This window comes from Chinchilla lanigera, unplaced genomic scaffold (genome assembly GCF_000276665.1).
Source record: "Chinchilla lanigera isolate Chin_1 unplaced genomic scaffold, ChiLan1.0 scaffold00020, whole genome shotgun sequence".
Classification (NCBI taxonomy): domain Eukaryota; kingdom Metazoa; phylum Chordata; class Mammalia; order Rodentia; family Chinchillidae; genus Chinchilla; species Chinchilla lanigera.
This window is the reverse complement of record NW_004955421.1, coordinates 1,075,258-1,090,499: the sequence shown is the minus strand read 5'-3', so window position 1 is coordinate 1,090,499 and position 15,242 is coordinate 1,075,258. Positions and strand designations below refer to the sequence as shown.

Below are 15,242 nucleotides of genomic sequence, written 5' to 3'. Positions count from 1 at the left end.
AAAAGGAAAAAAGACAGGAAAAAAAAGGTAAAGTAATCCAGTGTGGACAACGTATCTAAAAGTATATCTTGATTTAGTACAAGTGTCTTACATGTTTTAAAGATCCCTGGCCTATTAGTCTGGTTTTCAGTCTATTTATATGATAATTAACTTTATACGGTCTTATAAACAAATGAATCTGATGCTGGAAAAATAAAAGGGGAGTAGAGGAAAGGAGGGGAAAGAAGTAAAATATTTTATGTACATGTACCAATTCCCTGCAGAGAATACAATCATTAGGTACCACAAATATGTACTAATAAAGATAACTTTTTAAAAAAGAAAGTGCAAAGGTGAAAGTCCTAAAGCAGGGGCTGGGGATTTAGCTCAGCGGCACAGCGCCTGCCTGGCAAGTGCGAGGTCGTGAGTTCGATTCCCAGTACCGGAAAAAAAAAAAAAAAATTAAAAAAACAAAAAAAAAAAAAAAAAAAAAAAAAGTCCTAAAGCAGGAAGAAGCTTGACTGGCTTAAGGGAAAGAAAAAAGCCACTAGCTGAAGTACAGAAACAAAAGGCAGAGTGTGAAGAGATGAGGTGAAGCAGAACAGAAAGGAGGATTATCTATCTATTCTTGACTTTTGGAGTAGTGGCTACAAACTTTTTTGGTAAAGGGTCAAAAAGAAAATACTTGTGGCTTAGTAGATCAGCCTCTATTTCAATTATTAAACTCTGCCTCTGTAGTAAATAGCCAAAGACAGTATGTAAATTAATAAGCTGGCTAGGTTACAACAAAAGTGTATTTATGGGCACTGAAATCTAAATTTCATATAATATCCACTCATCACGAAACATTTTTCTTTTGACTTTTTCCAACCATTTAAAAATGTAAAAGCTTTTCTTAGCTCACCAACCATACAAAAGCCAGAGGTGATTTGGATCTGGCCCATAACCAAAAGTTTCCAACCCTAATATTAAGATTAGAAGTTCTGAGAGGCTTTTACCAACACCTAATACAATTAAGTACATTAAGAACTGCTCTCAAGGGAATTTTCAATTTTACTTTTCTGAGCTGTCATTTTATTTGCAGAAAAAAACTAACATGAGGATTATCTCTACAACAACAGAAATCCAAGAACCTGATGCATTTACCTTTAACCAAAGCTAACCTAGAGGGGTTCTTCATCCCTCTAGTTAGAGACCATGGTAGTCAGCACAGCTGCTGGCATACAGTAGACCTTAAACAAATGTTGGTAAAGAAATAAAGATTCCAGCCCTTCTCACCACTTGTCTACAAGATTTCAGTTATGAAAAACCAAAAGTAAAAACTATGTCTACAGATCATCTACTAGTCTATAACATGCCTCTATACAATAAATAAAAAAAAGGATCCTCCTCAGGGAGAGCACACAGCTTTGCAGAGTGCTCTTTATACAGTGCCTCTGAGGAGGGCAAGGTTCTTTCCAAAGGCATCCCTCAGTTACCCCAGCTAAAGGCAGCATTGTGAGTATAAACAGGTAATACCTTTATGCAGAAAAATAAAGATCCTCTTTCCTCTGGTAGGACTTAGCTGTACAGTGAAGCCAACTAGAGAAGGTTTCAGACTCCAGTGGATCAAAGGTGCATAATTACAAGCAGTAGTCCACAGTATTAATATACAACTTGCCAATACTCTGCAAATATTTCAGAGTATCTCAGTATCTAAAACTAGATGCTCAAAGAAACTAAAAAAAGACAGTAGGTTTCTTCACAATAAAAGTAAAAATAGCCCAATTATCAGCTTAGATGTCTTCATAAAATACGTGTGGTGTATTACTTTATTAATTCAATCAAGCCAAATGACTGAGTTTTTATCATAAACATTCAACTACTATGACATCAGCTTGAAGTAGCTTTTATAAACATGCAATGTTTGCCTTAACTGATACAGGGTTATGATGCATGAACATACAAAAGAACACTGCACTTTTTCTGGTTATCTCTGTCTGGAAAATCTAGCATCAATAAAACAACCTCACATTGATTATAAAAGGTTTTTTTCCTATATAATACCACTAAAGATTAACAAAAGCATCTATCGTTACATCTGAATAAAGTATCAACAAATTAGTTCACAATAATTCTGACTTTGATTAGCATAAGCCATCTTTGCTTTTCTACTGAAAGCAGAAGGGTCAGAGGACAAATACTCAAACTTAAAGGAGAGGATTAACTTGGCTCATGTTTTCAGGAAATTCAGTCCACGGTAAACTGGCTGCAAGGCAGGATCATGCCAGAAGGGGGAGGTACACCAAAACTGCTTGCTTCATGGTAGCCAGGAAACAGAGAAGGGAAACTGTGCCAGAGAGCAAGGGGCAAGGGACTAGACACAGACCTTCAGGCCTTGCCTCCATGTCCCACCCTGACACTCCTAGAAATGTGCTCTACCAATCCCTGGGTCCAATCCCAAAGCCAACCACCCTAATCATCAGAGCCATATAAATTCTGAGTCATATACAAGACACCAAAAAGAATAAGGAAGGAATACTACATGGAGACTGTTTCTACAATAAAAATGGAACAAAAATAGTACCAGAAATTATTGTTATTCCCTAGGTCTGCAGTTCTTAAGATACACTAACTCAGTTCTTTGTAGATCCTACACATGTTCACTCTTTCTCCCCATATCCATTGTATTTTCATAATGTGCCAACTTCTTAAGTCTGCTAAGAGAAGGGCTCCAAACTGCTGAAATTTAAGTTCTTGATCCTTACAATGTACTTTCTACACTTTCCCTGATGAATTTCAAACTTCTACCCCTTATTACAGTTATTTTTGTACATGACCAATATTTCACACTAGACTTTAAGGGTAAATACTGTATGATTCATTTGTTAATTTTTTGAAATATTTAGTGTAATGCCTAACACAGTAAGTCCTGCTTGAATACATACATATATATATGAAATTACAGAAAAAAAAAATATTGATAACTTTCAAATCTATTATCCCAAGAAATCCATCTTTTAAAAACTTTCAACAGTACTTCTTGCTCTTTGGCTTATTTTCTTGTGCTCTTGGAGTCTCTATCTTATTTCCTACTTTATACTTACCAGCCATTAAGTTATACTTGCACTTTGTCCTCTCTCAAATCTCTGATTTGCTATTCCTTTTCTCCTTTTTCTTATCATTAGAAATACCATTATGACACTGTCCATTTATTAACAGCATATCCTGTCAGTTTTCTCTTTAAAAATAGTCCCAGTGGAATACGGTGGAAGGCAGTAAGTACAGAATTGTAAGAAACAAAGAATTTGTGTTCCAAAGAGTATCTAGACAAACAATAATCTTCTTTATTTCAGAAAAGTTTTACTTCCAAGTTATTCCTTTTATAAAACCTTAGTAAAATATTGTAAATATATGATATACCTAGAATGCAGCATCTAGCTCATAAGACATTCATAAATAAAAATATTACAACATATTAATATAATTACCTATCGCCCAGAGTATATAATGCTACTTTCAATGTAATATCTCAAATTTACTTCTGTATATATTTACACACATATAGGTGTAGGTGTGGGTGTGAGTACCCATGCATGTGTGTGGACATGCACATGTGTGTGGCTAGGCATCAAACCCAGAGCCTTGTGCATCTACACAAGCACTCTTATCAACTATACCACCTGCCAACTTCTGCATTTTTTAAAGATGACAATAAGACATTAACAGTTCATTATATATAATGATTTGAACATAGTTTTCATAAGCAAATGACCAGCCACATCAAAAACCACCCTCTCACCTCACTGCCCTGCAGGGTCTTTGCTGGGTTAGCAGAGGGGATAGCAGCGTTCAGTTCTGGTTCTGGTTTACAGAGAAGTGAAATGGTGTCACGATGAGACTGGTAACGTTCTTTTACTAGTCCATCTGCTTGCACAGCTTTATCTAAAACTGTTCTGAAGCCAGTACCCTCTGTAGAGGAAAAAGTTTCAAAATAGCAGTGATTCTAACAGCAATGCTTCATGGGTTAGTTGTACTATTTTAGTTCTGGTCCCCAATTTCACTTATCTTTCCCTCTTCTAAGCCTCTATTCACTAGATAATGATGATGTGGCTCCTGTCAATCCTTGTACTGTTTTTGGAAAAATGACAAAATCACTTATAAACATGAAGTGTACAGCCACACCTTAAAATACATTTCAGCTTAGCGACTGCCAAATGAAAGCAAACTGACATCAGTGTAATCTATTCCTGCCACTTATAAATATAAAGAAATCATTCCCTCCAAAAACTAACAGACCTTATTTAAAAAGTATTCTTCTCTAAACTTAGAAGAACAAATATAACTTTCAAAAAATCTAAAAAGTATTTATCCCTTTTACAGAGATAAAAAAAAAAGTCTCCTCCTACAACGAAGATATTCTTTATCCTAACTACGAAATCTGAGTAAACAATCTGAAAAGCATAATTCTGACTTCAAAGTAACTGTTAAACTCACTTTTTAACCACCTAGGATTCATTACTAGGTTAAAAAAAATAATGAAAAAGTAGTAACAAAATAAAACATATAGTATGATCTCGTATGTTTTTAAAGTACATGCATGGCTTGGAAAAATGAGAATTGCTTTAATTTTTACTTCATATCCTTCCTAAGAGTCTAAACTTTCTACAGTTGTTCTCTTAAATCTTTATATTACTCTGAGGAAAACACCTGGGTTTTCATAATAGTACACAGTTCAGTAAACACAATTTTACAACTGAATCTAAGCAGTAAAAAATCTGGATCCAATTTAGGAATCTATTCAAGTGAAGGTCATTTAAAGGTATTTTTACCTGCTCTTAAAGGTTTATAGAGATCATTGGATGGTGTTCTTTGCCAGCGTTCCTTGAATTTTGCTCTTAAATCATTATCAGTTGCCTCTTCTTCATCCAACAATCTTAGTGACTTAGAAAAAAAAGGAAGCAAAGACATTAAGATACCATTTTTGGCATAAAATATTTAAAGCATCTTTTCAAATGATAATATCCAATATATGTAAGAGTTTAGTGAGATGGAAATACTTCTGTACTACTGATTAGAATACAAATTGATAGGGTTTTTTTTGTTAGAGAAATATATTCATATAAAATTTAAGGTGAAGGTACATATTATTTTTTCAGTAGAATAAAAAAAAAATTACAACCATATCCAAAAAATATTTAATAAAGTTTTAAGATTAAAATAAATAAACAAAAGCCGTACAGAAACTGTTCAGCCTTATAAGCCATAAATAAAACAAATGAAAAAACTGACTAGTTAAAAACTTATACAATAGGGCCAGGGATATAGTTCAGGGACAGTGTTGGCCTGGCAAGCACAAGGTCCTGAGTTCAATTCCCAGTGCCAAAAAAAAAAAAAAAATTAACTGAAACACAATAAAAGACTTAGACTTCCACCCCAGTACAACAAAACATCAACATATTAAAAATGTCAGGCATGGTAGTACACACTAGTAATCCCAGCACTGCGGGAAACTAAAGCAAGAGGATGGCAAATTCAAGGCTAGCCTGGCAACTTAGCAAGATCTTATCTCAAAATAAGTTTCAAAAGGACTGCAGAGGTAGCTCACAGTGAAGGCCATGGGTTCAATCCCCAGTTCGGGGAGGGAGCACAAAACCAAACCCTCAAAAAAGTTTTTCTTTTTTTGGTCTTTTTGAGACAGGGTCTCTCTATGCAGTTCAGGCTGCCTTCAGCTCATTTTGTAGCCCAGGCTGGCCTCAAACTCGCAATGATCCTCCTGCCTCAGCCTTCTGAGTGCTGGGATTACAAGCGTGCATCACCACACCCCACTAACAAAAGCTTTTTTAATGCACAGCTGAAAAAAAAAAAAAAATGCTTAAGGAGACAATCCTTGATACTTAGGACAATGAACAGCAAACTTTTCTGCCACACACCAAAGTAAATATTTCAGGCTATGTAGGCCACATATAATCTGTCACATAGTCATCTTTTCTCATAACCTTCTAAAAACAGCAAAACTCATCCTCAGCTTGCAAACCATACAAATTGAGGCCAACTTCCAGAACTGGACTATAATCCATACTCTGCTAGCTATGCTACTCATCACTGGCTTAGAGCACGGATTTAACACATATGAAGGAGACCTGAAACATAAGTAGAGTCAACAAGAGTGAAAGGTCAGATCAAAGGCACTGGCCCCCACTCAACTTGGAACTTGCAAATAAGTGACTCTAAGTGAATAAATATTCAAAAAAGAAAAGTATCCTATAGAAGGAAACTTGCCTGTCTGGACTTTGGATCTAAGTAGGAAGAAGTAACACCTAAGATTGCTCATCAAAAGTCTGAACTTGGGACTAAAAATCACACTATTTGACAAAGTTCCAACATGAATTCCTAAGTAAAAGACTCAGTGCACACACATGTACACACACACACACACACACACACACACGCCAGGTATAAAATGTCTTTCTATAGCAGAAGCGGAAGCAAATGCAAATTCTATCTGAAAGAATTCACTTTAAACAGAGACCTCGAAGAATGTCCACAAAGTTCCAGGAAGCATGAATTCAATAAAAAAAATCAATTAATGCCAGATGCAATGTAGTATTCTGTACTGAATCTTGGAAATCTTGGAGCTCAAGGACACCAATAGAAGTACTGGTAAATTCTTAGTAAAAATATTGTGCCAATATTTATCTCCTTAGTTTAAACAAATTAGAAAAGATTTTAACTTTAGAAGAATCTGGGTAAAGAACAGACAAGATTCTCTACACTAAGTCTGTCTGCCTGATTCTGATAAGACCTCTGGGGGCACCCCAGTTAGTCAGTCTGTCAATTCTTAAGTTTAAAACTATTCCAAAATAATTTTTTGAATTAAAAAGCAACAAAAAAATTGAATACAGGAGAAAACAATTCAGTATAAAAAAAATCACAAACTCAAAAGGTCCAGAAATACTAGAATTATAAGAGAAAGAATATATTTAATATATTTCAAGAAATAAGAGATTAACACATGATACACGAGAAAGACACTGGCAAGAACTAAAAAGAACTAAATAGGATTTCTAGAAATGAACAATATAGTTAGGAAGTCAATGATATTTAAGAGCTGCTGTGATATAACTGAAAACAATGAGTAACCTGGAAAATAGGCCAGAGGAAATTACCCACAATGAAGCAAAAGCAACACAAGAGGTTAAGAGACAAGAAAAATAAAGTGAAAAGATTCAACATACACGCTGTAGCAAAAAATGCACCCTCCCAGCCAGTATACTTCAGTTTGTTAGTTGCCTAGGTAATAGTTCCTGTTCCAGTTCCAGTTGCTCCTGTCTTTTACAAACGGCTGGTCATGATGATGCACACTTTATAAGCCAATCCCCAACTGCCAAGGCATTCTGCCTCTGTACTTCCTTCTTGCTTATCTCATATAAGCCGTAGACCACCAGAGATCAGGGCCTAACATTCTGGGAGTGATCCTGATCAGTGCCTGTTTACGTAAATCGATCTACCTCCAAACTGTAGGTGTCATTTTCGTGCTTCTGTCTGCCACTGCACAGGTGCACTGGCCAAGACGAACATGCTGACCTCTTTGGTCACTGGTCATGGACGTCATGGACAGAGCAAGGACCTCTCCAGGACCCAATGGGAAGGCACGCCCTTGAGATTTCTCAAGTCCTCTCAGAAATCTGGAGGATTCCTGGCTCGCCATTCAAGCAGCTCACATCAGACCTCAAAAGGAGGCAGACACAATCTGTCTGGCTGCCTGCCTGCCTAATTCTGGTAAGATCCCCAGGGGCACCCCAGTTAGTCAGTCCTGCTGAGTTCAAGCAGAAGAGCTTGATCCACACATGTTAGTTAAGGCCACCCTCAAGGGAAGGGGGGTTGGAATGTTTAACCTCTGAGTGCTTGTGGAATGACTGTATGAGTGAATGGACTGGACAGTGTAAGCAATAGGCTGCTCTGTCTGTGCACCGAGACTGCAAAGTACTGGTTGCAGTGACTGACTGGGCCCTCACCTGCAGTTCCGTGGTGACCGACAAATGGCATAAAGGAGGCCTTGCCCCTTCCTTAGCTAAGTCACGCCTAAGTCCCTACAAGGGGTACGGCCAGGCAGGCATCTGAATGGACTCTCTCTGAGGGGCACCCACCCCTTTGTCTGTTGTGCCATCGTTCAAGGATATACAACACACACAGTAGGGAGATAGAATGGGAACTAATTTGTTAAAACCCAGAGTCTCTGACCGCAGGAATAGGGGCTGTTAGGGAGTTAAAAATGAAACCAAACCGCTCCCTGCATCTCAAAGAAAAAAAAGTAAGGAAAAAGAGGCCCATTCTTCCTGAGAATTCTGCTTTGGCACCCTTGTTGGCTGCCACAGTTGCTGCCAACACATATAGCTTCACTCCCTGCTCCTGATTCATCTACTTTCAGCCAAATGATCTTGTTCCAGCTGGCCATTGCCTCCATTCAGCCACACAGCCCCTCACACACATACCTATCCTAGTCAGATAGTGTTATCTAATGCCCACCCAAGATGACTGTCAACAATTCTTTCTGAGTTCCACATTTTGACAGAGGAAAAACTGGACTGTCATCCCTGACAAATGAGTTGCACCCTGTTGTGGCTGGACAGGACAGACTGAGCGAAATCAAATTGGGCCCCCAACAACCCACAATCATTGCAGAAGTCAGGGGCAAACCTGTGACTTTTCTGGCAGACAATAAAACAGAACTCTCTGCCTTTAAAAGTGTCCTCTGTCAAAAAGTTACCATCACCAGGGCAGAACTCTTGCCTTTTGCCCCTTCTACCAGGCACAGACAGACAACAGGAAGGACACCTTCACACCAAGCCAGTGAGACTCTCATTTAACCCAGTACTTTCAACTTTGACTGTTCCCTTAGAAAAAGATTATGCCTGCATCAGCCTGAGACAAATAACTACAATGCTGAAATTCTGAAAATTCTCCTCCCAGAGATATGAGCCAAGACTCATTTCCAGGACTGGCCATCAACCATGCCACCTCCCCATGACCCCCAAAACTGTCAGATGTCACAGGAAACACAAACAGGCATCTAGCCACACATCAGCCTGATAGACTGTTAATCACCCTGAGCAAGATCTCTGTGCCATCAAAAAAAGATGCCTTCCTCTGCTTACAAGTTGCTGCCATAAGCTTCTTCAACTAGGAAAATCCTGAGACCAAAGGCCACTCAACTGCCATAAGGGTTTAAGAACTCTCCCACTATTTTCAGACAGCAAGGAAAAAAAAAAAAAATGAGGCTTCAAAACTGAAAAATGTCTATACACTAGGGGCTGGGGATTTAGTTCAGCAGCACAGCACCTGCCTGGCAAGCTCAAGGTCGTGAGTTTGGTTCCCGGGACCAGAAACCACCCGCCCCCCAAAAAAATGTCTATACACTGTCAATCTGCTAAAATATGCCTCTCCTGCCTATAAAACTAGCTCAAGATCTCCCAGCTGTCAATGCCACCACAAATGCCCTTCGTATACACTGCCTCAGTCTTCTGCCACCCACAGCCTGCTGGTATACCTGCCTGGACCTAAAGAATGCTTTCTTCTGCCTTCAGTTGGCTTCTGTCAGCCAGCCCCTCCTTGCAAAGACCTCAGTTCTAGATTCAAAGATTAACTGACCTGGACTCAGCCTCCTAGAGATTCAAAAACTTGTTTCCTTTTTCAAAAAACATTTCAGTTAATGACAGCCATTTTGCTAGAAAGGCATAAAAGCTCTGCTGTAGTATCTGGCAGAAACTGGTTACAAGAAAAAAATGCAAATTTCTTAAGAGCTGCTGGCTTCTATAAAATCTGGATCCTTGAGTTCACAAAAACAATGCTGCTTACTCAGACTGTCAATCCTTGGGAGTACCCAGTGGCCTATCTGTGCAAATACTTGGATTCAGTCACTAAGGGCTGCCTTCCCCCTTTGCCTCCACATTCTAACAGCCACTGTCCTGATCAAGAAAGCTGGTAAGTTCACCTTAGACCTAACTGTCCAGGTGCCACATTCACATGCTGTACTGAGTATACCCTATATATGGATAGAAGTAGCTCTGTTAGGAATAAAGTCAGACAAGCTGATATGCTGTGGTCACCTTGTACAAAACTATTTTGGCCAAGTTCATCCCTGCAGGGATGAACTGCTTCCCGCTGCTGTTTGGAAACCTGCCACCAATGACACAAAATAATCTGATCCAGAGGCCTACGCCCCCTCTGGGGATTCAAATGACTGAAACATCAACCCCAGCCACCAGACTGCTCCACCACATGTTCTAAAAGTTCAAGCTGCTGCACTGGCATCGGTACCCCTGAGGCCAGCTTAGGGTTCAGCATCTGTGTCACAAGCCCCAACCTCCCATTCCCTACCTGTACTGAAAATACAGTAAGTTTGTAGGGTCCTGCTGTAAAAAATTACCCCTAGATATAGCCTACCCTTGATCATTGGCAGCAACAACATCCCTGCATTTGTACCAGACGTAACTCAAAAACTAGATTAAATAAAAACTACATACAGGCCACAAAGCTCTAGAAAAGTTAAATACAGCTTGCAACCAGTTCAAAGACCAGCTATATCTGTAGTCATTCCTACACACACATATAAGCCAAGTACATATTAACTACCTCTACAAGTTTTAGAAATCCAGCCTTAAATCTGCTGGGAAATTTACCTGGACAGCTCCCTCAGGCTTCACTGTGAGGCAATGACACCCTCAAAGCTCTATTTCAGTCACTCTGGACACTGAGCAGTCCACACACAGCTGAATCCTGAGGACATCATTACAGGACTGCTCTATACCTATTCCCTTTGATTTCTGTGTCTTTTCAGGCTGCTTATCTCAGTCCTTGCTTCCCTGTCCCCTGCTAGCTGTGGATTTGTTAACTGACCTGAACTCTGCTAACCCAACACTCCCTGGTTGCCCCAAGAAAACAGAACAATCAATCAAACATGTGACCGAGATTTGATAAGTGTCCAAAGTACAATGGACACTCCTAGATCAGATTAACTTCCTTACTACCTTGCCAGAGCAATGTTATAGAACAGACAGGCCTAAATTATGTCTCTTCCTAAAAAACAATTTAGGAAAAACTCTGTACTAATTAATAGAATATTGGAGTGCTTGGCTAGGGCTCATCCTAGGGTCACTGAAAACCCTGATGTTACTGCTTCTAATTGGGCCTTGTCTCAAAAGAGCACATGTAACATGCCCAGCAAAGATTTTCCTGGAGACACTAAAAGAGGGGGGGAAATGCAGAAGAAAATGCACCCACTCACCCACCTACCCCACCCTACCCCCACCACCAATATACTGTGGTTAGTTCCAGTTGCTCCTGTTTCTTAGAAATGGCTGGTCACTATGATGCACACTGTATAAACTAATCTCCAATTGATAAGCCTTTCTGCCTCTATACTTCCTGCTTGCTTATCTAATATAAGCCCTAGACCACCAGAGATCAGGGCCTGATATTCTGGAAATGAACCTAATCAGTGCCTGTCTATGTAAATAAATCTGTCTCCAAATCCTGGGTGTTGTTTCAATGTTTCTGATTGCCATGCAATATAATCAGAGATCCAGAAAGCGGTAATAATTAAAGTAGAGGAAAGCAATATTCAAGGAAATGAAAACTAAGTATTTTCCAGGATAGATTAAAGATAAATTCCTCTAATTGTTAGTTCAAAGAAATGTAAAGAAAAGGAAAGCCATACTTAGATACATTTTAGTGAACTTTTAAAGTAGAGAAATGTATAACTTCAATGCCAGCATTAAAAAAAAATGGAATGAAAATTTCTGTCATAGTATATTTAAATCACAAGAACCCACTTTGCCTCTTTATAACACTTGTCAAGTTTATTTTTTTCTACTTGTTGCCTTTTTCCCCCACTTCTTCGTACTACCAAGAGGTGAGGCATTTTGCACAGTGCCTACTACTCAATCTACACTAAACAAACGTTCATTGAATTTAAAAAAAGGGGAATGATAATTTTAAAAAGCTAGGAAAAAGTAGGAGTGGGGAGTAAGAAAAGGGAGGGGCAACAACAAAGAAAATTACAGAAACCAAAAACGCAAGACAAATATAAAATACATGGTTCTGAATATATGAACATGAACAGTTAATATAGATGACTTTAATCTTTCAAATAAAGATACTGTCAAACTGAATTTTAAAATACATATATTGCTATATGCTATTTACAAAACATTCAACTATCAGGTTGAGCATCCCTAATCCAAACTCTAAAATCAGAAATGCTCTGAAATCCGAAGTTTTCTGAGCACCAACATGATACCATAAAGGGAAAAATTCCACACAAGTCATGTGGCAGGTGAAAATCAGAACATAGGCACATTAAAAATACTGAATGAAATTTCCTTCAGGATATGTATGAATATAAAACATAAATGACTCTCCTGTTTAGACTTGGGTCTCATCCCCAATACCTCTTTATGTATATGCAAGTATTCCACAATTCAAAAAATCCAAAATCCAAATCTCCCAACACTTCAGATGAGGGATACTCAATCCATGTAAGAACACACAAATTTAAAGCCAGACAAAGACACTACAAGAAAAGAAAACTATAGCTCAACATCCCTTGTGAATATGGATGCAAAATCTTCAACAAAATACTATAAAAACCAAGTCCAGCAGCAATTTAAAAGTTTCTATACCATGACCAAGTAGGACATCCCAGGAATGCAAGGGTGGTTCAAATCTGAAAATCAATTACACCAAATTAGTAAAGGCAAAAATTTTATGATCATCTCAAGCGATCCACAAAAAAAACTAACAAAACCTAATGCTTGTTCATGATAAAAACACTGAACTAGAAATGCAAAGGATCTTCCTAAATCTGATAAAGGCCATATACAAAAAAACTCACAGCTAACTTCATGCAGTCATGCAGTACAAAACCATGTTTCAGTCAATGACAGACTTGATATATACCAGCTGTCCCATAACATTATATTGCCTAATACTGTAGCCATTTTAAATGTGTATAAGTACATGCTACATTTGCACAATGACAAAATCACTTAATGAGTGTTACTCAGAACACTTCCCTATGTTAAATAATATATGATTTTGTATGGTAAAACACAGTTTTCCTCATAAAATCAGGAACAAGAAAAGGATCTCTACTCTCACCATTTCTACACTATAATAACCAAGGCAAGAAAGATTAAAGATATGCAAATTGATAAGGAGAAAGTAAAACTCTCCCTATCCATATCTGACGTAACTTTATATGTAGAAAATTTGAAGATTCCACAAAATAACTATTCGAGATAATAAATAAATTCAGTAAAATTGCAGAAGGCAAAATCCACCTATAAAAATCAGCCGTACTTCTACACTCTAGAAATGAACAATCTACAAAAGAAATTTTAAAAAACAATTCTATTAACAATAACATCAAAAAGAACAGAAGATTTAGGACTAAATTTAACCAAAGAGGCATAAGACCTGTATGTTGAAAACTACAAAATGCTGTTGAAAGAAACTAAAGACCTAAAGAAAATGGAAAGACATTCTAAATTCGTGGGTTGGAAGAGTTAATACTGTTAAGAATAGCAATACTCAACAAACTGATTTAAAGATTCAGTCTGATCTTTACAGAACTTCTAACTACTTTTTTTTATAGAAATGGGTAAGCTTATCCTAAAATCCCTACAGAACTGCGAAAGATCTTAAACAGAGAAAATAATCTTGACAATGAACAAAGTTTAGAACTTACATTCCCTCTTTTCAAAACTTACTATAAAGCTATCGTAATAACAACAAAGTTGTAATGGCATAAACTTGGACATACGAATCTAATGACTTTCTGCAAAGCTAGTTAAATTACTCTCTTCAAGAAAGGATGCTAGAGTTAAATAACTACATGCTAAAACATGCAACTGGATCTTTACCTCACCCATATTCCAGATTTAATTCAAAATGGACCAAACACCTACATAGAAGAGCTAAAATGGGATAAGTATTCCCAACTTCAGATATTTAACAGCAGAATCCTAAATGCGATACCAAAAGCAAAAAGAACAAAGAGAAACAAAGGTTAATTATACTTCATCAAAATTAAAAATTTTCTACATCAAAAGACACTATCAAGAGTGAAAAGAAAATAAGGAAAGTGTATTTGTAAATCTTCTAGTAAGACCTAGCATCCAAAATAAAAAAAAAAAACTTAAAATTCAACAACAAAAAGACAACTTTTAAAGGCCAAAGACTTCAACAGATGTTTCTCCAAAGAAGATACACAAATGACAATAAGCAAAATGAACAGATACTTAGTCATCAGGAAAACACAAACAGTGAGATATCACTTCAAACATACAAGGTCAGCTATAAGTATTTTTTTAAAAGGTAACTGTATGTACTGAACGTGGAAAAATTAGAACCCTTACATAATGCAAGAAGAAATATAAACGTATGTACCTACTCTGGAAAACAGTTCCTCAAAAAGTTATACTTACCACATGACCCAGCAACTCTGCTTCTAGGTACATATCCAAGAAAACTAAAACAGGATTCCAAACAAAAACTTACACACAATTACCAGCATTATTCAACACCGTCAAAAATGGGAACAACTCATTCACCAACTGAGGAATGGATAAACAAAATATAGTACATCCACAGAATGTAGTATTACTTAGCCATAAAAAGAAATGAAGTATTGACCCATGTTACAATATGAATGAACCCTGAAAACATTATGCTAAGTAAAAAGAGCCAAACACTGTAGGATTCCATTTACAGAAAACGTAACAGACAAATCCACAGAGACAGAAATTAAATTTGTGGTTACCAAGGGCAGAGAACAAGGACGAAAGAGGAGTTGACTATTAACGTACAAGTTTCTTTCAGGAGATGAAAATGACGCACAGCTTAATAGTATTTTGCTCATACAACACTGTGAATTTACTAAAGGCCACTCACTTGCACACTTTAGAGGTTAATGGTGAATCTTACGCTATGTCAATTTTACCTCAAAAAATGTGGTTGTATGATAAACAGGAGATATTTTCAAAAGAATCAATAGAAATGAAATCATCTTAGAAATGAAAAAGGACAAGACTATTTAAAAGAGAAAAACACCAGAATGGCTGAAGAGCCAAAGAGCCCAGATTAAGAACTAATTAGTAAGCTAAAAGGCTGGCCTGAAAGAAGTACAAGAACACAAAGAGAGTACAGCGATACTAAGAACTGATCCAGAAGTACCACCACCAATCTAACAGGAATTCATAAGAGGATAATGAAGAGAATGC

General features: G+C 37.5%; 1 protein-coding gene across 2 annotated transcripts in view; it reads right to left on the bottom strand.

The window, feature by feature from the left end:
• The window catches only part of Pdcd6ip (programmed cell death 6 interacting protein), a 74,795-nt gene that overhangs the window by 19,138 nt on the left and 40,415 nt on the right, over positions 1-15,242 (bottom strand). For both annotated transcript variants that reach the window (XM_005383657.2, XM_005383658.2), the window contains exons 11-12: positions 4,791-4,902; positions 3,761-3,930 (exon numbers count right to left, since the gene is read on the bottom strand). In XM_005383657.2, coding sequence (XP_005383714.1) covers positions 3,761-3,930; positions 4,791-4,902 — 282 coding nt within the window. The remainder of the gene's footprint in view (positions 1-3,760; positions 3,931-4,790; positions 4,903-15,242) is intronic.